Here is a 24906-nt window from a genome sequence, read left to right on the forward strand (position 1 = left end):
CAGTTTGCTCATTTTGGTGAACCATGTTGTTGATTTATATTCTAAAATTTGTTTTACGAACACCTTTATATATTGCATACACCGTCCAGTGTATAAGGAGATCAGTGTGTACATAATATGATCAGGATTGGTGCTAGGTTCTTCAGCCTCACTGAACATTTCAAGAGCAGAATGTTTGTGGTTCCTGTAAAAGTGAGGACTGCATTGCAGCCTTTAGTATCTGGTTATATGCAAAGTATTCTCTGTTTCCCTCAATCCCTGTCTAGACCAGTTGGTGTGCTTTTAAGTGCCCGCTGGTGTAATGACAGAAGAATACAGCCATGTCTCAAATGTAAATCAGTGCCCATATCAATTGTATGTCAAGGATAGTTGTCCTCTATATAGACTCTCACCTTCCAGTTGTGCCCAAACTCGTCGTCTGCCAGTGTCCTTTGATATTGGCGGTTGGTTCACTTGGAAGGGAATGGTAGGCGGAGTCTAATTATTTTTTGGGATTAACATGGGATTTAGTCTCCATTCCATTTGAGGGGTCGTTGGTGTCCTCGGGGTGAGTTAGATTTGTGTAAACAGTAAATGGAGATACAATTTTGATATCCAGATAAATTCTCCCCGGTGCTTGCGTGGGTTTCCTCTGGGTACTCTGGTTTTCTCCCGCATTTCAGAAATATACTGGTAGGTAAATTGGCTCTCAAAAATGAACCCCAGTGCGTAAGTCTGTACATGGGCCAAGTGGTTCTTATCTGCTGTCAAATTCTATGTTTCTATGATTTAGTTCTTTTTTACGGTCACACAGAATTCAATTGAGCCTTACACTGTGGGGGAATTAGACACAAAAAGTCTGGAGAAGAGGGTTTTCCACCTCTTTAAACTTTCACCTTGTTCTATATATACATCCCATCTGGAGAAGAGGGTTTTCCACCTCTTTAAACTTTCACCTTGTTCTATATATACATCCCATCTGGAGAAGAGGGTTTTCCACCTCTTTAAACTTTCACCTTGTTCTATATCCCATAAATTAAAAAAAAGATAATTATTTGAATATGCTACCAAATGAAAGCATTGTATGAGCTGAAAAGAAAATGTAAAAAAAAGTAGTTATTCCCAGTGTAAATTATGAATTTCCAAAACGTAACAATTAGAGGGGTCATTAAAGGGTGAAAACTTGCAATCGTTAAGTAATTAACGAGCAGATCCGGAAGCAAAGCTAATGGATTTATGTCAAGTTTGGCAACACACATGACACATTCCCGTTTAGTCATGATGAGCATAAATTGTATTGCACAGTCATCAGTTTGTAGGCTTTGTATTTTAATCCTTCAGTTCAGCTCAAGCTATTACATATAGCACATAGGGCCTAATTCAGACCTGATCGTAGCTCTGCACGATCAGTTACTCAGACATACGGGGGGACACCCAGCACAGGGCTTTTCCGCCTGCATGTCTGGGCCTAAAATGACATAACGCAGCCGCGGCGGCCTGGACTGCGCCCCCAAAACAGCGTACAAATGCCGCCGCCCCGCCCACTACCACCCAGCGAACGCCTCTGCCTGTCAATCAGGCAGAGGCGATCGCTGGGCTGAGATGGCCATCGGCTGTCTGGCATGCTCCGACGCACTGCGGCGCCGGCACATACGCAGTTCATACCTGATTGGCTGCTGTGTGAAAAACGCACCGCAGCGATCAGATCTGAATTAGGCCCATAGTCACTGATGGATAACGGGAAGTAGTGTTTGCCGAATGATTGGCGTTGTAAAAATCTGCTAACCAAAGCTTAGACAAAACTTATTACACTGTCTCTCTTAATAGTGCGTTAGGTGCATGTTCATTAATGTGTCTTGAGGCTTCCCTGCAACATAGTGTGTTGATATTTAGATAAGTTAAATACATTCATACATTGTATGACTTCTATTGTCTATCTCTGCACTTATCCGGAAAACTAGGTACACTTTTGTACATACTCCGCACTCTTGTGCCCACTTCTCGCTGGCTACCTACCTTACTATACCAGTACTTTGCTCATAATAATAATACTAGTATAGCGATAAATAAGGCTATAATCAAGATTCAGTTTGCAGAGCACTCTATTTTGCACTTGCAATAAAGACACACTGCTGCCATGAGTGTGAGAGAGAAGTAATGTGCAGAGGTACAAATTACATTATGCTGCCACTTGCCTGCTTTTCTGTGTGATGCTGCTTGTGTTTATGGGAGGTGCTGGGCAGAACTCGTGCACCATTTGATGGATATTGGACCTGCTATAACTCATGTGCAGCGTAAATGGCTCTTACCTGTTATTGGCTACAAAGTGAAAATTAAATGGCTGCTCTCTAAGCAAAGGCTCCCACTTGGTGGCCCATATATAGCTGGTGAACTGGCAAAAGGCCCATTTTTTGCCCATCCCTTCTTTAAACGTCTCAGCTGGGTTAGCTACACACCCTACTGAGGTCCCCTTTTCTCCCTATTTCTTGAGTCTTGGCTGCTTGGCCTGATTTCATCCCCTCCGTCAACATGGTAGAAGCCCCCCGCCAAGTTGCAAAGCTCATGGGATGCAATAGTCTGCAGCAGTGGTGTTGCCTACTCCAGCACTTGTATCAGCGTTTACATAAATGACAACATTCTCATGACTATGGAATTGTACATTTTAAGGTAAGCCCCAACCCTGGGACAGTTACATTTCCTTCACTCTTAAGATATGGCACCCCCCCCTGCACAGGTACAAAAGCATTGCACGGCGGCGATGCTTTTGAACCTGAAGAGTAGCACCCTACCAGCGCAGCTTCTGCACGCTGGCAGGGAGCTACCCGTCGCTCTCCAGGTTGCAGCGGCTGCGTTGCCTGTGCCGCGCCCCCAACACGGCGGCCCAACGCCGCTGGCCCACCCAGTGAGCACCTCTGGTAGGAGGCAGAGGCGATCGCTTGGCTGAGATGCCTATCGCATATTGCATCTCTGGCATGCGCCGGCGCACTGCGGTGCAGTTCAGACCTGATCGTCCGCTGTGCGAAAACGCCCAGCACCGATCAGGTCTGAATTAGCCCCTATGACAGGGCTGTATCATTTCAGACCCATAAATCCCCCCTTCCCTTCTGTTATGACTTGGGGATTTCTAACCAGTTACAAAAATGGGTATTACGCAAGTTAACAAAGGAACACTTGTCCCAGGTTAGGACTAGGCAGGTCTCATTGTAACCCATGACATGCCTTATAACTGAAATGCAGCTCTCTCTTGATCGGGTCACCTTGTCTCAGTGTTGGGACAGGATTCTTTCAAGTCATATCATCAGGAATTCCTAATACTGACCCATCCTCACCATAATAACTCACCTGGCTACACTAACAGTGTAACTACCCACAGCACACTTCTGCTGTTTGACCCGTAGAATACACTGCAGTATAGAGAGTACACCACAGTTACACTAATATATATCAGCCATCCTTCGTGTGATTTTTCACTACAGATTTGGGTGGTGATGAAAATAAATGGATTCTTTTGTTTATGATGAAGATTGAGTGCCCTTAAATTTATTTATTTTTTGTATTTTTATATATATATTTTTTTTTATTCCTGTACCATCGGGTCATGCTACAAGGGGCACCTTAAAGCCTGTAACCCCCTCTGCCCTGCAGCCTAACCCTGACCTTTCCCCCAGGGGTGCCTAACCTTAACCCCACCGGCTGGCACCTAAAGGTAAGCGCAGGGGAACAGCAGACTGCCTGTGCTTGAACTCCCCCACTGCCTTCAACTTCCCTTTGCCTGGCCACCCGCTAGTGTTTATAGCTTGGGCGGAGGCTCAGAACACTGGGTAAGTACTGGAGGAGGGAAAAGCAGTCTCTAAGTCAGAGAGAAAGGTGACCATCCCCGCAGGCCTAGGTTCAGTGTTGGCAACCCTAGCAGATCTCACGGTGAGGATATACCCTGATTTCAAAAGGCAGTCCATGGACTGACTGTGTGCACATGCCAGTACGTCCCCCAAAAACGACAGGTTACCACCTTTAATGACTCTCTACTTCAGTTATATGAAGGGGCACAAATAAAGTACAGGTCTGTGGTGCAAATGGATGACATGGTTCATTACCCCGTGGAGTTCAACACCCTCAACCCCTCTGGCATCCCAGTTCACAAGCTTCTCCTCAAAGTGGGGATTCCAGTGATGTTGCTGTGGAACCTCAATCCACCCAAACTCTGCAATGTCTCTGGGTTGTGAGTGAAGGCTGTCCACAGGAACTTCGAGGCCACAGCATTCACCTGTGCTCTGGGGGTCTGTGTTCATACCATCAGAGAACACCTCTGTTTAAGTGGCTGCAGTTAGCCCTAAAGGTCTGCTTTACAGTGACCATCAACAAGTCCCATGGGCAGTCACTAAAGATGGCATGGATTGACATGAGGTAGGACTGCTCCTCACATAGGCAGTTCTTTATAACCAGCTCCCAGAGTGAACTCGCCCAGCAGACTGGTGATCTTAGTGCCTGGCGAAAACAACCAATATGATTTACAAAGAAATCCTTAAGTAACTTTCAAAACTAAAAGTGGATAAATCAATAGGACCAGATGGGATACACCCAAGGATACTCAAAGAGCTAAAAGATGTGCTGGTTACACCTTTGACAGAATTATTTAACCAGTCACTAAATACAGGTGCTATTCCAGAGGACTGGAAAAGAGCAAATGTAGTTCCACTGCACAAAAGTGGAAGCAAGTAACTACAGACCAGTAAGCCTTACATCAGTAGTAGGGAAAGTAATGGAAAACCTATTAAAAGAAAGAGTAGTGGAATATCTTAAATCAAACAACTTACAGGATCCAAAACAGCATGGATTTACTGGTGGGAGATCATGCCAAACAAATCTTATTGACTTTTTTGACTCTGTGACGAAAATAATAGATCAAGGGGGAGCTGTAGATGTAGCATATCTAGACTTTAGTAAGGCATTTGACACTGTCCCACATCGCAGACTGCTAAATAAACTTGAAAGCCTGGGAGTGGATTATAAATCAGTTAAATGGATAAGAACCTGGTTGCAGGATAGGAAACAGACAGTCATAGTTAATGGAGTGCAATCTATGGAGGGAAATGTTACCAGTGGAATACCCCAGGGATCTGTACTTGGTCCAGTTCTCTTTAATATCTTTGTTGGTGACATTGCAGATGGTATTGAAGGGAAGATATGCCTTTTTGCAGATGATACAAAGACATGCAACAGGGTAGACACACCGGGAGGGGTCAAACAAATGATTAATGACCTAGGTAGGCTTGAGAAATGGTCAAGAACGTGGCAACTACAGTTTAATGCTAAAAAATGCAAAATCATGCACTTGGATCTCAAAAACCCAAAGGCTAAATATAGTATCAAGGGTACTATAATGGAAACTACTGAGGAGGAAAGAGATTTAGGAGTCACTATTTCAAGTGACTTGAAGGCAGGAAAGCAATGCAACAAAGCAATGAGAAAGGCAAGTCAGATGCTTGGTTGCATAGGGAGAGGAATCAGTAGTAGGAAAAAAGAAGTGATAATGCCACTGTATAGGTCATTGGTACGGCCCCATCTGGAATACTGTGTCCAGTTCTGGAGACCATATCTCCAGAAGGATATAAATACATTAGAGAGTGTACAAAGAAGGGCAACTAAAATGGTGCATGGCCTACATCACAAAACTTACCCGGAAAGGCTAAAAGATCTTAACATGTATAGTTTGGAGGAGAGAAGGAAAAGGGGGGACATGATAGAAACTTTCAAATATATCAAGGGTCTTAACAAAGTTCAGGAGGGAAACATTCTTCAAAGGAAAAGAAGTATAAGAGTTCGAGGGCATACATTGAGACTGGAGGGGGGGAGGTTCAGGGGTAATTTAAGGAAAAATTACTTCACAGAAAGGGTAGTGGATAAGTGGAATAGCCTCCCATCAGAGGTGGTAGAGGCTAAGACTGTAGGGCAATTTAAACATGCTTGGGACAGGCATATGAATATCCTTACAAAGAATTAAGGTTAAAAAAGGGTTGAGATTGCCTAAAGCAGGGGTGGGGAACCTTTTTTCTACCAAGGGCCATTTGGATATTTATAAAATCCTTCAGGGGCCATACAAAAATTATCAACTTAAAAATTAGCCTGCCCCAGTCAGTAGTTATGCTCCCAGTCAGTTGTTATGCCTGATTATATTTGCCCCCAGTCGGTTGTTATGCATCATTAGATATGCCCACTGTCAGTTGTTGTGGCCCATTAGATATGCCCCCTGTAGTTATGCCCCATAGATATGCCCCCTGTAGTTATGCCCCATTAGATATGCCCCCTAATAGCGCCACTTACACACATTAAAAGAAAAAAAACCCCACAATGCTCATCAGCCCTGCTGCTGCTTCCGGACCGCTGCCCTACCTTTCCTCGGAATTATGGGAGAGATGTCATGACGTCTCTCCCATAGCGCCGCACAGCCACACATGTACACTGCCTGAGCCGGAAGCTGGAGCTCAGGAGTGAGCTCCTGCCTCCGGCTGCTGCTGAGAAGGAGCCGGGCGCCCGCTGGTGGTAAAATCTCAGCGGGCGCTTGGCATCTCCTCTCGGTTAGGTGAGCCTGGCCGGATCAAGTGGCTTTGAGGGCCTTATACGGCCCTCGGGTCAGAGGTTCCCCACCCCTGGCCTAAAGGATAAAATAAAAAAGGGTCAGACTAGATGGGCCAAGTGGTTCTTATCTGCCGTCAAATTCTGTTTCTATGTTTAAAGGAAAAAAGGTTTACATACGTCATATAACTCGCCTTCAATCCATTCATATTAGAAATGTTTAAATACCTTACTTTATTTAATCTTGATACTACCACACATACCTAAGGTCTACCTGGGTTGATACCTGGCACATCAGGTAGTAGTAAACACAGGCTAAAGTTACCGACAAGTAACCGGGTACTGACCCCCTCCCGCTTGCACCCTGGGACACTGGAGAAGACTTTAGTATAGAATCATAGATTATACTCTGAGAGTCATCCATACTAGGTAGAAATGCTCCTCGGCCTGTGACGCCGTCCTCCTGTACATGTGCGCTTGTGAACGGGTGACTGACTAGCGTTATTTAAGTTGTAGTTAATTGCAGTATGCCACTTTGCAGTGTCAGCGGACATTTACCAAACGCCATGCTTTATGAATGGCATATGCTGTGTTTGGCTGCGATTTAAGCTTGACAATACTATAGTTCAAATTAACATTGGCCCAAGAGAGGAATAATAAGGTTGGATCCAGAATTAAAATACCGGAGATATTAAAAAAAAATAAAAAAAATAAATAAATTTATTTTGTTCATCTAAATATGCTCTGGCTTTACCCACAGGGAGTCTCATAGCTGTAAATTAGCATAGCCTAGTACAGCGTGGGCAGCAACTAGCTGTCATATTAGATTGAGATGATGTTACATGAAATATTAGTTTGCTAACAAAAGGAGCTTTGAATATGTGTTAACTCACCGCACTCAGTATGTGCTATATCCGGGCTTAGGGGTCTATTCAGTTGTCGGGGAGGGGCGGGTAACGTTGTGGCGTTTTGTAGGCACAGTCCAGACGACGCGGGGTGGCCCCACAAACATGCGAGGCGACCTTGCCCTGCACTGCGCGGCCCCCAACATGTGATTAGATGGATGCAGATCTTGCTGTTGGAATTAGCAATTGAAAAGGCTTTCAATACCTTTTTAAATATGGTGTGGGTTTGTTCCCTCATGGTGGTTTCACGTGGTATCCGGATGATAGATCGACAATGTATTGGTTTATACTGAATAGGTTGACACCATATGGTCAACATGCATTAGTTCGACAGATGAAAGATCGACATGATTTGGGGTTTTCACATTTTCACAACATTTGCTTGATTCACAGTCCTCGTGGAGATTTTTGGGGAAATAATAACCTGCGGCAAGCAACGTGCAGTGGAGCGATGCACCTTCCCAAAGCATTGTGAGTGAAGCGAGGCTGCGAGGGGACACGTTTGTAGTGATGGTGGTCGCATAACATAAAATATACAAAATTTAGCCTGAAAAAAAAAAAAAAAAAACTCGTCGACCTTTTGAACCCATTGACCATATAAGGTCGACCTAAACATTGTCACTCTGTTATACCAAACCGGTTTCGCATATCTATCCATTTATCCACTTAGGGGTTCGTATGGGTGATGCAGTGCGCATCAAACTGTTATGGATCAAAGAGTCGACAATGTCTAGGTCTGCACCAAATGGTCGACATGCACAATGTAAACAGGTCAACACGGAAATTGTTGACACGTGAAAGGTCAACATGCGTTTTTGATATCAAAATTTTCCTTTCTGCGCGTGGGCCCCTAATTAGTGCATCGTGTCCCCTGTCATGGCGTCCTTTTCAGTGTCTACCTATCATCCAGGTACCACATCAAACATGGTAGCCCGGAAATCTTGCACTTTAATATGCACTCCTATGCGGCTAGTACAAAAATGCCTGCTTTATGGGTGGAATTGCTGTAATGTAAGGGTGATGAAGGGTGCAATTGCAGGTGTTCCAACAGCATATTTGGGGGCATTGCCCCTGATTTAATCCACCTCTTAGCGTTCAGAGCGCGAATCCACATTGCTCCAGATAGAGCCATGATTTCATCAGAATCTCAAGTACAGGTTAACAATTCATTCTCAATTAAATTACTTGTAAATTGACAAGTTTTACCAATGAAGACAGGTATCTGTACATTATTTGATATATGCTATATGCAACACGGCTGTGGACAGTCTCTAAATTAAGAACTATATAAAATGCGTAGACGTTTCTGAAGCAATGCTGTAATCACAGAACAGAGACACAGGGATAGATCAGGGGTCTGTTGAACTGAGAACATGTCATTGGTAGCTGGGATCAACCTCAACTGAAGTCATATTGAGTTTTAAAATAAATCGTTGATATGTGGAAGGGGTCTTAGGCCATTCATACTATTATTGTAGTTGTTTAGCTATTGGGTCTTTTCAAATTCCATCCCGTGTTTTGAGACTATGCTTTGTTTTTATTGTTAGTGCTGTTGTACCTCGGCAGATTTAGAATTTGAAAGTTTGTCTCACTAGTGCCCTGGGTATCCAGATGATAGTTCGACAATGTATTGGTTGACAGTAAAAAGGCTGACAGGTTCAAAATGTCGAAGCTGTCGACACGTGTTTTGGGGTATTTGCATGTTTTTCCAACATTTGCTTGATTTACTGTCCACGTGGACATCTGTTTGGAATAGTAACCTGTGGCGGGCGAAGCAGAGCCACCATGCCTGAAGTGTGATAAGCGAACCTGCAAGGGTTTACGTTTGTACTGATGGTGGTCCCAAAAAATGAAATGTACAAGATGTGGCCCCAAAAAAACGTGTTGACCATTTTTGTCGACCTTTTGACCCCGTAGACCGTTTGTACCGGTCAGCCTAATGATGTTAGGCTGGAACATCATTGATCTATTATCCGTCACACTATTCAATTTTGCTCTTAGCAAGTGTATAAAAGATTTTGCGGGTTGCTAATGCTGTTTGCCGTTGGTTTTTTTTTTTTGGGGGTGGTGAGGTAACAAGTGGTTTAACTTTTTTTTTTTCTATCCTTCTAATCACACAAATCTTTAGAGGCCCCCCCCCTAAATGTTTTGCCTAATATGTTTGTATGCTGTACCAGGCACTCCCAACCTCAGCCGTCAAGGAACACTAAAGGTGCGTACACACTGGCCGATATATAGCGGGTCCGTCGGCCAGTGTGTACGAGCGATATGTCTGTGAACGCCGTCGTACACATGCTGCAGCACCAGGTAGTAATTGACGGCTGAACTGGGCAGTCGCATGTAAACGCCGGCCCAGTTCATGACGACAGTCTCGAAGGATCGGGAGGTGTGTATGCTCGACACACTGCCCGGTCTGTCCATAGATATATCTGAAGATCAATTGATCTGTAGATATATCTAGTAGTGTGTACCCAGATTAAAAGCCCAGGTTTTAGCTGAGCACAGGTGACTTAATTAGTGCCTCGGTTATTTTGTACTGATGCCTGGATATTACTAAAGACTGCACTGTTGTTGTGCCTTGAGGGACGAGGCTGGAAATTCTTGATCTACACCCTTTTCGTCGTCATCGTCATCATGAGGTTTTTTCTTCTTCTGTGTTTGTGCAGTCAAAACTGGGAATTGAGGTATAGTTACCGTGTTAAGGTTACTCGCATGTCACCTGACTCAACAAATTGATTTTCTTACATTGATTTCAAGTCAATAATGCGCATCAGCTAATCTTTCAAGGAATATTGGTGTAACGCGATCACACCTTGTCTAATGCCGAAGGCATTTTAGCACGTGGATGAAAAGTCCTGAGTTAAGAACAGGAATGCGCAGTGACGCAAATGCTCCTGCAAGCACACGCGGCGTGTCCTGCGGGGAAAGGCAGGGAGTTGTAGATGGTTATGCTCACTTATTTTCTACTGTTCTTCTCCCTCATACGAACGTGCCTGCTTTATTCTTCTCCGACGGTCACTTTTTTTTGTTTTTGTACAGAGATGGAGTCCCATACCTCCATTATTAAGGGCGGGATGTACAAAGAATGCGGAGTACGTTCCGCCAAATATAGCAATCAAACGGATCTCATATGTACTAACATATGCAATTAGTATCGCAAAGGACAGCTCTTCTGAAAAGAGCTGCCCTTTGCGAAGACTGCCACGGGTGAGACGGTGTCCCCAGGTCTCCTCCACTCCAGAGTACTGGGAGCCTCCTGTTAAAGACTTCAGCAGCCAGTCCTGGGCTCCTCCTCCTCCCTGCAGCCGGACAGTGAGGCCAGACAGCTGGCTGTGTAGTTGGGAGAGGTTTGGGGGATCTGGGAGTGCGCCGGTAGGCTGCCAGCAGAGGAGGTGAGGGGGCCGGAGTGAGCAGTGCTGCGTGGCAGCAGGATGCAGTAAGAAGCCCAAGGCTTCTATAGGCAGCGAAAGCTGGCATTACCCTCCGCATCAAGCAGCTGGGGCATAGTATATACAGTATGAAAATGCGGAAAAAAATCCCCCAAAATGGGTTTTTACCGCATTTTCCTTAAAGCACATTCTATAAATGAAGCACCATGCTACACTATACAAATATAAAAGCCAATCTGATTCTGCCCTGGAAGAAAAAAAATACACAAGAAATTAGTGATGCGTAAGTTAGTCGTTACCAAGCAAAAATACAGTAATGCCCCTTTTTTTTTTTTTCCTTGTCATTTCTTGTGTGACTGAAGCCTAGCAGCCACACAGTGAGGACAGAGGGCTTATTCTCCATCGTGTTACATAATAGAAGGTTGTCTTCTATAATTGATTATTTTTCTCCCTTTTCTAAAATAAGATTTTGTTTACCTACCGGTAAATCCTTTTCTCGTAGTCCATAGAGGATGCTGGGGTCCACATTACTACCATGGGGTATAGACTGGTCCATTAGGAGCCATTGGCACTTTAAGAGTTTGAGAGTGTAGGCTGGCTCCTCCCTCTATGCCCATCCTACCAGACTCGGTCTAGAAACTGTGCTTGAGGAGACGGACATCTCCGAGAGAAGGAATTTACACAGATAGTGGTGAGATTCACACCAACTCACGGGTGGTCTTCAGGTTGCCGACTGTCGGGATCCCGGCGCACAGTATACCGGCGCCGGAATCCCGACAGCCGGCATACCGACAGTTTTTCTCCCTCGTGGGGTCCACGACCCCCCTGGAGGGAGAATAAATGGCGTAGCGCGCCACTGTGCCTGCAGCGTGGCGAGCGCAGCAAGCCCGCATGGGGCTCATTTGCGCTCGCCACACTGTCGGTATGCCGGTGGCCGGGCTTCCAGCGCCGGTATGCTGGTCGCCGGGAGCACGGCCGCCGGCATACCATACCACACCCCAACTCACACATACAAGGCACATCAAGCAACTAGCTTGAAACTCAGCAACTGCTGAAACATTACCTACCAAGTAACAACACCGTACCTAACCAACAAGGCTGTACTGAACTAAGTAACAAAAGCAGGAAAACGAAGCGCTGGGCGAGCGCCAAGCTTCCTCTATGGACTACGAGAAAAGGATTTACCGGTAGGTAACCAAAATCCTATTTCTCTGACGTCCTAAGTGGATGCTGGGACTCCGTAAGGACCATGGGGAATAGCGGCTCCGCAGGAGACTGGGCACAACTATAAAGAAAGCTTTAGACTACTGGTGTGCACTGGCTCCTCCCACTATGACCCTCCTCCAGACTTCAGTTAGAATCTTGTGCCCGGCTGAGCTGGATGCACACTAGGGGCTCTCCTGAGCTCCTAGAAAGAAAGTATATTTAGGTTTTTTATTTTACAGTGAGATCTGCTAGCAACAGACTCACTGCAGCGAGGGACTAAGGGGAGAAGAAGCGAACCTACCTAACAGGTGGTAGTTTGGGCTTCTTAGGCTACTGGACACCATTAGCTCCAGAGGGATCGACCGCAGGACCCGACCTTGGTGTTCGTTCCCGGAGCCACGCCGCCATCCCCCTTACAGAGCCAGAAGCATGAAGAGGTCCGGAAAATCGGCGGCAGAAGACTTCGGTCTTCACCAAGGTAGCGCACAGCACTGCAGCTGTGCGCCATTGCTCCTCATGTACACCTCACATTCCGGTCACTGATGGGTGCAGGGCGCTGGGGGGGCGCGCCCTGAGGGCAATATAAGACACCTTGGCTGGCAAATCTACATCATATATAGTCCTAGAGGCTATATAGATGTAAAAATACCCCTGCCAGTATTCCAGAAAAAGCGGGAGAAGTCCGCCGGAAAAGGGGCGGGGCCATCTCCCTCAGCACACTGGCGCCATTTTTCCCTCACAGCTCCGCTGGAAGGAAGCTCCCTGGCTCTCCCCTGCAGTCTGAAAACTACAGAAGGGTAAAAAAGAGAGGGGGGGGCACTAAATTTAGGCGCAGGATAGATATATATATATATATATATATATATATATATATATATATATATATATATATATATATATATATATATATTATATATATATATAGCAGCTATAAGGGAAAACACTCATTTATAGTGGGATCCCTGTGTTATATAGCGATCTGGTGTGTGCATACTCTCTCTCTGTCTCCCCAAAGGGCTTTGTGGGGTCCTGTCCTCTGTCAGAGCATTCCCTGTGTGTTTGCGGTGTGTCGACATGTTTGATGAGGAGGCTTATGTGGAGGCGGAGCAGATGCCTGTAAATGTGATGTCACCCCCTGCGGGGTCGACACCTGAGTGGATGGTGCTGTGGAAGGAATTACGCGACAGTGTCGACACCTTGCATAAAAGGTTTGACGACATACCAAATGTAGGACAGCCGGCTTCTCAGCCTGTGCCTGCCCAGGCGTCTCAAAAGCCATCAGGGGCTCTAAAACGCCCGCTACCTCAGATGGCAGACACAGATGTCGACACGGATACTGACTCCAGTGTCGACGACGATGAGACTAATGTAACTTCCAGTAGGGCCACACGTTACATGATTGAGGCAATGAAAAATGCGTTGCACATTTCTGATGTTACCCCCGGTACCACAAAAAAGGGTATTATGTTTGGAGAGAAAAAACTACCAGTAGCTTTTCCTCCATCTGAGGAGTTAAATGAAGTGTGTGAAGAAGCGTGGGCTTCCCCTGATAAGAAGCTAGTAATTTCTAAGAGGTTACTAATGGCGTACCCTTTCCCGCCACAGGATAGGTCACGTTGGGAAACATCCCCTAGAGTGGATAAAGCGCTCACACGCTTGTCAAAGAAGGTGGCACTACCGTCTCCGGATACGGCCGCCCTGAAGGAATCTGCTGATAGAAAGCAGGAGGCTATCCTGAAATCTATATATACACACACAGGTGTTATACTGAGACCAGCTATTGCTTCAGCATGGATGTGCAGTGCTGCAGCTGCATGGTGTGATTCCCTGTCAGAAAATATTGATACCCTAGACAGGGACACTATATTGCTAACCGTAGAGCATATAAAAGACGCACTTTTATACATGAGGGATGCACAGAGGGATATTTGCCGGCTGGCATCCAAAATTAGTGCAATGTCCATTTCTGCCAGGAGAGGGTTATGGACTCGGCAGTGGACAGGAGATGCAGATTCCAAAAGGCACATGGAAGTTCTGCCTTATAAGGGTGAGGAGTTGTTCGGGGATGGTCTCTCGGACCTCGTTTCCACAGCAACAGCTGGGAAGTCTACATTTTTACCCCATGTTCCCTCACAGCCAAAGAAAGCACCATATTATCAGGTACAGTCCTTTCGGCCCAATAGGGGCAAGCGGGTTAAAGGCGCGTCCTTTCTGCCCAGAGGCAGAGGTAGGGGAAAAAAGCTGCAGCATACAGCCAGTTCCCAGGAGCAAAAGTCCTCCCCCGCTTCCTCTAAGTCCACAGCATGACGCTGGGGCTCCACAGGTGGAGCCAGGTACGGTGGGGGCCCGTCTCAAATATTTCAGCAATCAGTGGGCTCGCTCACGGGTGGATCCCTGGATTTTTCAGATAGTATCTCAGGGGTACAAGCTGGAATTCGAGACGTCTCCCCCCCCCCCCCCCCGCCGTTTCCTCAAATCTGCCTTGCCAACCACTCCCTCAGGCAGGGAGGCAGTGTTACAGGCAATTCACAAGCTGTATTCACAACAGGTGATAGTAAAGGTACCCCTACTTCAACAAGGACGGGGTTACTATTCCACAATGTTTGTGGTACCGAAACCGGACGGTTCGGTGAGACCCATTTTAAATTTGAAATCCTTGAACACATACATAAAAAAATTCAAGTTCAAGATGGAATCGCTCAGGGCGGTTATTGCAAGCCTGGACGAGGGGGATTACATGGTATCACTGGACATCAAGGATGCTTACCTGCATGTCCCCATTTACCATCCTCACCAGGAGTACCTCAGATTTGTGGTACAGGATTGTCATTACCAATTCCAGACGTTGCCGTTCGGTCTATCCACGGCTCCGAGGGTCTTTACCAAGGTAATGGCCGAAATGATGATACTCCTTCGAAAGAAGGGCGTTTTAATTATCCCGTACTTGGACGATCTCCTGATAAAGGCGAGGTCCAGAGAGCAGTTGTTGGTCGGGGTAGCACTATCTCGGGAGGTGCTACAACAGCACGGCTGGATTCTAAACATTCCAAAGTCACAGCTGGTCCCTACGACACATCTACTGTTCCTGGGGATGGTTCTGGACACAGAACAGAAAAAAGTGTTTCTCCCGGAGGAGAAGGCCAAGGAGCTGTCATCTCTAGTCAGAGGCCTCCTAAAACCAAAACAGGTGTCGGTGCATCACTGCACGCGGATCCTGGGAAAGATGGTAGCTTCCTACGAAGCGATTCCATTCGGCAGGTTTCATGCAAGAACCTTTCAGTGGGACCTGTTGGACAAGTGGTCCGGATCGCATCTTCAGATGCAGCGGCTGATAACCCTGTCTCCAAGGACAAGGGTGTCTCTGCTGTGGTGGCTGCAGAGTGCTCATCTTCAAGAAGGCCGCAGATTCGGCATACAGGACTGGGTCCTGGTGACCACGGATGACAGCCTTCGAGGCTGGGGGGCAGTCACACAGGGAATAAACTTCCAAGGACTATGGTCAAGTCAGGAGACTTCCCTTCACATAAATATGCTGGAGCTAAGGGCCATTTACAATGCCCTAAGTCAGGCAAAACCCCTGCTTCAAAACCAGCCGGTACTGATCCAGTCAGACAACATCACGGCGGTCGCCCATGTAAACAGACAGGGCGGCACGAGAAGCAGGACGGCAATGGCAGAAGCCACAAGGATTCTCCGATGGGTGGAAAATCACGTGTTAGCACTGTCAGCAGTGTTAATTCCGGGAGTGGACAACTGGGAAGCAGACTTCCTCAGCAGGCACGACCTCCACCCGGGAGAGTGGGGACTTCATCTAGAAGTCTTTCAAATGATTGTAAACCGTTGGGAAAGGCCACAGGTGGACATGATGGCGTCCCGCCTAAACAAAAAGCTAGAAAAGTATTGCGCCAGGTCAAAAGACCCGCAGGCGATAGCTGTGGACGCTCTAGTGACACCGTGGGTGTACCGGTCGGTTTATGTGTTCCCTCCTCTTCCTCTCATACCAAAGGTACTGAGGATAATACGGAGAAGAGGAGTATAACTATACTCATTGTTCCGGATTGGCCAAGATGAGCTTGGTACCCGGAACTTTAAGAAATGATCTCAGAGAACCCATGGCCTCTACCGTTCAGACAAGACCTGCTGCAGCAGGGGCCCTGTCTGTTCCAAGACTTACCGCGGCTGCGTTTGACGGCATGGCGGTTGAACACCGGATCCTGAAGGAAAAGGGCATTCCGGAGGAAGTCATTCCTACGCTGATTAAAGCTAGGAAAGAAGTAACCGCAAACCATTATCACCGCATTGGGCGAAAATATGTTGCGTGGTGTGAGGCCAGGAAGGCCCCAACGGAGGAATTTCAGCTGGGCCGTTTCCTGCACTTCCTACAGTCAGGGGTGACTATGGGCCTTAAATTGGGTTCCATTAAGGTCCAGATTTCGGCTCTATCGATTTTCTTCCAGAGAGAACTGGCTTCACTACCTGAAGTTCAGACTTTTGTTAAGGGAGTACTGCATATTCAGCCCCCTTTTGTGCCTCCAGTGGCACCTTGGGATCTCAACGTGGTGTTGGATTTCCTAAAGTCACATTGGTTTGAGCCACTGAAAACTGTGGATTTGAAATATCTCACGTGGAAAGTGGTCATGTTGTTGGCCTTGGCTTCAGCCAGGCGTGTATCAGAATTGGCGGCTTTGTCATGTAAAAGCCCTTATCTGATTTTCCATATGGATAGGGCGGAATTGAGGACTCGTCCCCAGTTTCTCCCTAAAGTGGTATCCGCTTTTCATCTGAACCAACCTATCGTGGTGCCTGCGGCTACAAAAGACTTGGAGGCTTCCAAGTTGTTGGACGTAGTCAGGGCCCTGAAAATCTATGTTTCCAGGACAGCTGGAGTCAGAAAGACTGACTCGCTCTTTATCCTGTATGCGCCCAACAAGTTGGGTGCACCTGCTTCAAAGCAGACTATTGCTCGCTGGATCTGTAGTACGATTCAGCTTGCACATTCTGCGGCTGGACTGCCGCATCCTAAATCAGTGAAAGCCCATTCCACGAGGAAGGTGGGCTCTTCTTGGGCGGCTGCCCGAGGGGTCTCGGCTCTTCAACTTTGCCGAGCAGCTACTTGGTCGGGGTCAAACACGTTTGCTAAATTCTACAAGTTTGACACCCTGGCTGAGGAGGACCTAGAGTTTGCCCATTCGGTGCTGCAGAGTCATCCGCACTCTCCCGCCCGTTTGGGAGCTTTGGTATAATCCCCATGGTCCTTCCGGAGTCCCAGCATCCACTTAGGACATCAGAGAAAATAAGAATTTACTCACCGGTAATTCTATTTCTCGTAGTCCGTAGTGGATGCTGGGCGCCCATCCCAAGTACGGATTGTCTGCAATACTTGTATATAGTTATTGCTTAACTAAAGGGTTATTGTTGAGCCATCTGTTGAGAGGCTCCGTTGTTATCATACTGTTAACTGGGTATTGTATCACGAGTTATACGGTGTGATTGGTGTGGCTGGTATGAGTCTTACCCGGGATTCAAAATCCTTCCTTATTGTGTCAGCTCTTCCGGGCACAGTATCCTAACTGAAGTCTGGAGGAGGGTCATAGTCGGAGGAGCCAGTGCACACCAGTAGTCTAAAGCTTTCTTTATAGTTGTGCCCAGTCTCCTGCGGAGCCGCTATTCCCCATGGTCCTTACGGAGTCCCAGCATCCACTACGGACTACGAGAAATAGAATTACCGGTGAGTAAATTCTTATTTTTCTCTTACGTCCTAGAGAATGCTGGGGTCCACATTAGTACCATAGGGATGTACCAAAGCTCCCAGAACGGGAGGGAGAGCGTGGAGGCTCCTGCAGACCAAACTTTAGGTCCTCAGAGGCCAAAGTATCGAACTTGTAGAACATTGCAAACGTGTTCGACCCAGACCAAGTTGCTGCTCGGCAAAGTTGCAATGCCGAGACAACCCTGGCAGCCGTCCAGGAAGAACCCACCTTATGAGTAGAGTGGGCCTTAACAGACGTAGGACACTGCAATCCTGCCGTAGAATACGCATGCTGGATAGTGAACCTGATCCAGCGAGAGATCGTCTGCCTAGAATTTTCTTGGTATCATATAGTACAAACAGTCCTTTTTTCTGTGATGAGAAGTCCTCTTCACATAAATTTTCAAAGCCCTCACAACATCCAAGGACTTTGAAGAAATTGAGGAGTCAGTAGCCACTGGCACCACAATAGGTTGATTGATATGAAATGCCGACACAACCTTTGGAAGGAACTGCCGAAGCGCCCGGAGCTTAGCTCTATCTTCATGGAAGATCAAGTAAGAGCTTTTACAGGACAAAGCCCCCAACTCAGACACATATCTGGCAGAAGCTAAGGCCAACAAAGTGACAGCCTTCCACGTGAGAAACTTGAGCTCAACCCTCTGAAGAGGCTCAAGCCAGTCCGATTGGAGGAACTGCACCACCACGTTAAGATCCCATGGCTCCTTAGGCGGTACAAAGGGAGGTTGGATGTGCAGAATTCTCTTCAAACAAAGTCTGAACCTCAGGGAGGTCAGACAATTGTTTCTTGAAGAAAAAATGGATAGGGCTGAAATCTGGACCTTCACAGATCCCAAACGTAGGCCCATATCCACACCTACATGTCCCAGTTCAAACTCCACCATAGGAAACCTCTTGGACTCATACCAAGAGACATACGTTTTCCAAATACGATGGTAATGTCTAGCCGTGACTCCTTTCCTAGCCTGGATCAGGTTAGGAGTAACCTTGTTCGGAATGTCCTTCCGAGCTAGTATCAGGTGTTCATCCTCCATGCCATCAAACGTAGCTATGGTAAGCCTTGATAGGCGAACGGCCCCTGCTGCAGCGGGTCCTCCCGAAGAGGAAGAGGCCTCGGCTTTTCACGCAGTAGATCCAGAAGATCTGCGTACCAAGTCCTTCTTGGCCAGTCTGGAGCAATGAGGATCGCTTGAATGTTTGTTCTCCTTATGAGTTTTAGCACTCTTGGGATGAGTGGGAGTGGTGGAAACACGTACACCGACTGGAATATCCACGAAGTCACTAGGGCGTTCACCGCCACTGCTTGTGGGTCCCTCGACCTGGAACAATATCGCCGAAGCTTCTTGTTGAGACGAGAGGCCACCATGTCTATTTTGGGTATTCCCCAAAGATCTGTTATCTCCGTGAACACCTTCGGATGGAGTCCCCACTCTCCTAGATGGAGATCGTGTCTGCTGAGGAAGTCCGCTTCCCAGTTGTCTACTCCCGGAATGAAGATTGCTGACAGCGCCAACGTGCGTTTTTCTGCCCAGAGGATGGTTCCTATCACCTCTGACATGGCAGCTCTGCTCTTCGTTCCGCCCTGTCGGTTTATGTAAGCCACTGTCGTTACGTTGTCCGACTGCACTTGGGTGGCCGATTTCTGAGAAGAGGGGCCACCGGAAGCAGACCGTTGTAGACGGCTCTTAGTTCCAGAATGTTTATCGGTAGGCCGGCTTCTGGACTGGACCACCGTCCTTGGAAGGTCTCCCCTTGAGCGACAGCGCCCCATCCCCGGAGGCTAGCATCTGGTTAGAAGATCCAATCCTGAACCTGCGGCCTTACAGAAGGTGAGGTAACTGCAGCCACCAGAGGAGTGAAATCCTGGCCCTTGGCGACAGACGTCTTCTCTGGTGCCTGTGCAGATGTGATCCTGACCACTTGTCCAGGAGAACTAGTTGGAAGGGGTGTAGTATGGTATGCCGGCTCCCGGCGACCAGGAGCCCGACTGCCGGCATACCGACAGTGTGGCGAGCGCAAAGGAGCCCCTTGCGGGCACGGTGGCGCGCTACGCGCGCCACACTATTTTATTCTCCCTCCAGGGGGGTCGTGGACCCCCACGAGGGAGAATAGCTGTCGGTATGCCGGGTGTCGGGTTCCCGGCACCGGTATACTGTGCGCTGGGATTCCGACATTCGGCTTACTGAAGACCACCCGTTGGAAGGAGAGCATCAGTAGCGGATCTAGCTACTAGGGATTTTTGCCCCGGGTGCCGCCTTCCAGAGGGCGCCAAGGGAGCCACCGCCGTGGCAAGATCCGCTACTGGTGGTGCCCCCGGTGCCGGTACTGCTGTGTGGTGCGCGAAGAAGTCATTGCGCACCGCACTGCATTGTGGGAGCGGCACTCAGACACAAGGGGTCATGATTGACCTCTAGTATGCGGTTCTATGGGAGAGACGTTATGACGTCTCTCCCATAGATCAGAGGAGCGGTGCCAGCGGCCAGAGATGGAGGGCAGCAGCGGTCGGGCATCAGGAGCGAGGATGGTAAGTATTTTTTTTTTATTTTTTTTTTTTTAAAGCGGGGGCAATACTACTGGGGGCAGAAATGGGGGCAATACTACCGGGGGCACAAATGAGGACATTACTACTGGGGGCACATTGACCACACCCCTTTATGAAGCCACACCCCTATTTTCGCCCGGGGTGTCGCAAGGGCTAAAACCGGCCCTGCCGAGCATGCAACCTCCCTTACTGTAGAGCCTCGTAGGAGGCCACCGACTTTTAGCTCTGTAAGGGGGTGGTGGCATGCTGCTGGGGTGAGCGAACCCCTGTGGCAGGAAGCGATCTATCCCTTCAAGAGCTCAGTGTCCTGTCAGTGGAGTAAGTGGCTCAGACCCCACAGGACGGACACTGCTCCCCCCCTTAGTCCCACGAAGCAGGGAGGCTGTTGCCAGCAGCCTCCCTGTAAAATAATAAACTCTAAAAATGTACTTACTAGAAAAGCTATGTAGAGCTCCCCTAGCTGTGACCGGCTCCTCCAGGCACATTTTCTAGACTGAGTCTGGTAGGAGGGGCATAGAGGGAGAAGCCAGCCCACAATCTCAAACTCTTAAAGTGCCAATGGCTCCTATTGGACCCATCTATACCCCATGGTACTAATGTGGACCCCAGCATCCTCTAGGACATAAGAGAAAAATAACTCTTGTGTGTTCAAAGCACAATTCCTAAACCTACACCCAGATTTCCCACTTTTCATCCCGGGGATAGTGAGGATTGACCTCTTGCTGCTTGCACAATTCCACTTATGGCACGTTACTTCGTTCTAACAGTATTTTAATAATTGAGTGCAGAGACAATACCCGGAGTCAGCAGAAATGAGCTGAGGGAGTTCTGGGTGAGTGACTTAAAAATAGATCTGTACAGGTTGCAGACCTGGTTAAGCAAGAACTGAAGAAACCGGACTGACTGCTGTTTTTAATAGGGTGGACGCCAAGCCTTAGAGAGTGCGTGCTGCTCAGATAATACTTCTATTTATACCATCTCATGCTTTTCATAACCATCTCTTGCAAATTTCATGTCAGTCACATGAGCTGAAGAATGCTTGGCACACATAAGACCAGTCAGACTGTGGAACAAGGTCCCAGTGAACCAACTATGTGGCAGTGTAGCTAGTCATTTGTCTTGTAGTTTTAACCAGTTGAACAGAGATGCCTTTCTAATTTATCTATCACCACGTCTGTAAATTAAGGGGGTACACACAGCGATTTTTGTGTAATTTCTAAGCAATCTGATTACACATACATCGCTCCGTGTGTATACTTCGCGCAACGATATCGCCGGCTCTAGATGGGCTGCATGCAGGCAAAATCTAGTCAGATGACTTAGCACAAAACTTGATATCGCTCATGAGTACATGAATGAGTGATGGCGATTGACATCACCCACCACTCCCCAGCCTGATCCCTCCTCTTCAAGTTTCACTGCACCGCGCTGCACGATGAAGCAAGGTGCCGGAGATGGTGTGCGTGATAAAAGGCAAGAAGCACTTTTAAAGAAACCGCAAACTCTCAAAGCACAGTGCAGAAGACAGAGCAATGAAGGCACTGATTTTAAAATGGCCACCGAAATACCTAGAAAAAAAAAGGACCCCCCCCCCGAATACCAACCCACGATTTAAAATGGCTTTTTTTTTTCTTAGCGCAAATTGCTCGATACAGATCGCTACGTATGTGTGAGTGATCTAGACACCGGGATGTTCAAGGGACATCGCCTATGCTAAATCTCTCAGCGCACGTCTCTTGCAGAATTCTCTCCGTGTCTACCCCCCTTTAGAGTCGTGTTGTGTTACTCTAAAGTCTGCCTTTTCCAGATGATTATTAATTTAATACTCTTTGACGTGTTGGATTATTGAACTTTTGTTTCATTTTGAGCCAATCCATTCTTAAGTTAATTACAATAAACTGTGCTGTTTTGGTAGCCATCAACTATTATGTTTTCATAAGCACAAAAGGCCACGTGTGACCCCCTCCATAGTAGTGTGGCTAGTATTGTATGGCCAGCATGGTTTTATAAAACTGTGGGTTTAGCTTTTTGCTATTCAATTAGAATTTAGGGGGACATTTACTAAGAAGTGACAAGAGCGGAGAAGTGAGCCAGTGCAGATGTTGTCCCATCAACCAGTCAGAAGCTCTGTATAATTTTATAGTATGCAAATTATAGATGTTACTTCAGTGCTGATTGGTTGCCATAAGCAACTACTCCACTGGCTCACTTCTCTACTCTTATCACTCTTAGTAAATGTCCCCCCTTAGTCCCCGATGATGGGCCTGGCTTTGTCGTCACTCCTCTGTTGTCCTGGACATGCCTGCGTTTTACTCCCCACTCCCCGAAAACGCTCTCCAACGGTCCGGATCCGCCCATCCTCGCCTCCTTCCTGTCAGCCTTCTTAGCGGTCGCCACGGTGACCGCTTCAGTCGGTAGCCGTGACGTAACCCGGCCACACCTGTCGCCGGGCAACGTCGCGCACTGCGCCCGCCACGCATGCGCATTCCGTACCCGTTCGCACCGCAGCGAAAAACCGCTGTGTGCGAATGGGTCAGAATGACCCCCACAGTGCAGTATCTGATACACCATCCCCAATTCAGAGTAATGTATTCAGGTGCTAGGGTAACTTCTAAGGATTATAATAGAAGAAGCAGATGTGCTAACCCTATAGATAATGAAAGGTCAAAAGGAAATATCTCCATGATGCATTAAGGGCGCTCCTCAGTTATTTTGCTTATTATAGCCAGCTTCAAATAAGTTTGCGCTTACGTAGAATATACAGATGTAGTGTGGACATTGAGAAGAATAAAGTGGGGTCTGCTGAGGTACAGATTTGGCACAGACCCTCTCCTGGTTAACCCTTAACTATTGTGGTACACGTGTAGATTATTAACTCTTTCTGTAAAGGGGGATATGCAAGTGACTAAGCAGTGCTGCGCTGTGTCCAGCCTACAGTGATTCAGCAGTCCTGAGAATGCTGCAGCATGCATGCTCTGACGTCACGGGATGTCACCTAATAAGCCGTAAATTGGCTTAATGCTGCACCACAGCAGCAAAACAGATGGTCAGGTCATCAGCCAAATCCTGCTGTATGGGGGAGATGGGTGGCGGGAAACCATTAACAATCCTTAGTCTTTAGGGAATGTGAAGGGTTATTACACCTACCTCTCCTTTTATCTTTAGTGTGTTTTACTCATTTACAGTAGTAGCATGTAACTTGCTGGCCATTTGCAGAGCCTGGCTTTCTCTGTCTGGCCAGTTAGATTACTGGTAAGAAAAAGCTTGCCCAAACATGCCCTGCCCTCTGCTTTATAGATGTGTGGCGTAACTATGCAATAAAACTTGTGGTCTCGTGTGCTTGGCCAATTCCCCTTCCTTGTGCGGTTAGGTTGGGTATCTTGCCTCCTGATTGAGTCATACCTGTCCGTTCTATTGAAGTTCCCCGTGAGGGCTTTCATTCTGTAATATAAAGCGAAAAATTCAAAATGATGGGTGTTGTATTTTTGGCGTCTCTCTCATTTATCGACTAGGAGGCATGCTGGGACTTCTGGTTTTACAACAGCAAGGGTGCCTCAGTAGAAAAAAGTGAAAGAATTTTTTTTTTTTAAATGTTTAACAAACTGCATTGTACTTATTCAGTGTCTGAGAGGGGTTAATCTGCCTGTGTCTGGTGCCCCAGGAGCTGGCAATCTCTAATGCAACCTCCCTTCATACATACAAAAGCCATGAGGGGAGGCTGGTGCTAGATGATTGGATGCATTCTGTCTGCAGCTGATTGAAATGGCTGTTGCAGCCTGCTCTCCCGTCTCCCAGCCCACTGTGCTCTTTAAAGAAAGGAGCTGACAGGAGGAATGCACGTGATGGGCCTCTGAGGGGATCCTGGTAATCTCCCAGGCATGCTCTGCTAGCTGGCTGAATCTCCCCTGCTATGGGAGCCATAGGATGCTTCTCTTACGCGCAGGGCCTGGTGTGATGCAAGTCAGGATGGGGCAGCAGTTTCAATGTCTCTGAGGGACTGAAGCTTTCATGGTGAGTGCAGACAAGGATCACGGTGCTGATTGCTGGCTTCTCGCTGGGCGTGACATGTACTGTGGAACAACACGTAAAGTGCCCTGTGCTAGGCATCCCCACCTTATTCCAGGTGACCTTGCCGGGCATAGATGCATGTATAAGACCTCATCACTGTACCTATTTCTCTGTCTACTCTGCCTTTCTCCAAGGACATTTAAACTGCTTCATTACAGGGCTTAAATATGTGTATATTGCTTATATTGTATATTCTACGTTTCTGTTCTGTGACTTAGGTAATTATATACAGTATGTTTTCCTTTCCTTTGGGATTTGGATAGTGTTCTATCATTTATTTATGTTCGTGTCCTTGCTTAAAACAATAACCCATTTTTTTGTTGTAGTCATCCCTTGTATTTTATTAGTGGCATGTTTTGTGTTGTTGAAGCCAACCAAGACCTAGAGATGCCCTGGCTGTTTATGTCTAAATACCGGTATATGGTTTCAGTACTGCATTACCTATCTGCTTCCGTCTGGGCAACTAGAAGTGTT

The 24906-nt window shown here is 47.2% G+C and overlaps 1 protein-coding gene across 5 annotated transcripts in view; it reads left to right on the forward strand.

The window, feature by feature from the left end:
• Positions 1 to 24906, forward strand: part of TBC1D14 (TBC1 domain family member 14) — a 167263-nt gene that overhangs the window by 96546 nt on the left and 45811 nt on the right. Inside the window, exon 1 of one of the 5 annotated variants that reach the window (XM_063923754.1) lies at positions 24154 to 24375. The exons of the other annotated variants lie outside the window; for them this stretch is intronic. Within the exon in view, the coding sequence (XP_063779824.1) occupies positions 24373 to 24375 (3 nt within the window). The 5' untranslated portion in view covers positions 24154 to 24372. Of the gene's footprint in view, positions 1 to 24153; positions 24376 to 24906 lie in introns of those variants that run through there. 5 annotated transcript variants of the gene reach the window in all.

The sequence above is a fragment of the Pseudophryne corroboree genome, chromosome 1 (genome assembly GCF_028390025.1).
Source record: "Pseudophryne corroboree isolate aPseCor3 chromosome 1, aPseCor3.hap2, whole genome shotgun sequence".
In the NCBI taxonomy this organism is placed as follows: Eukaryota; Metazoa; Chordata; class Amphibia; order Anura; family Myobatrachidae; genus Pseudophryne; species Pseudophryne corroboree.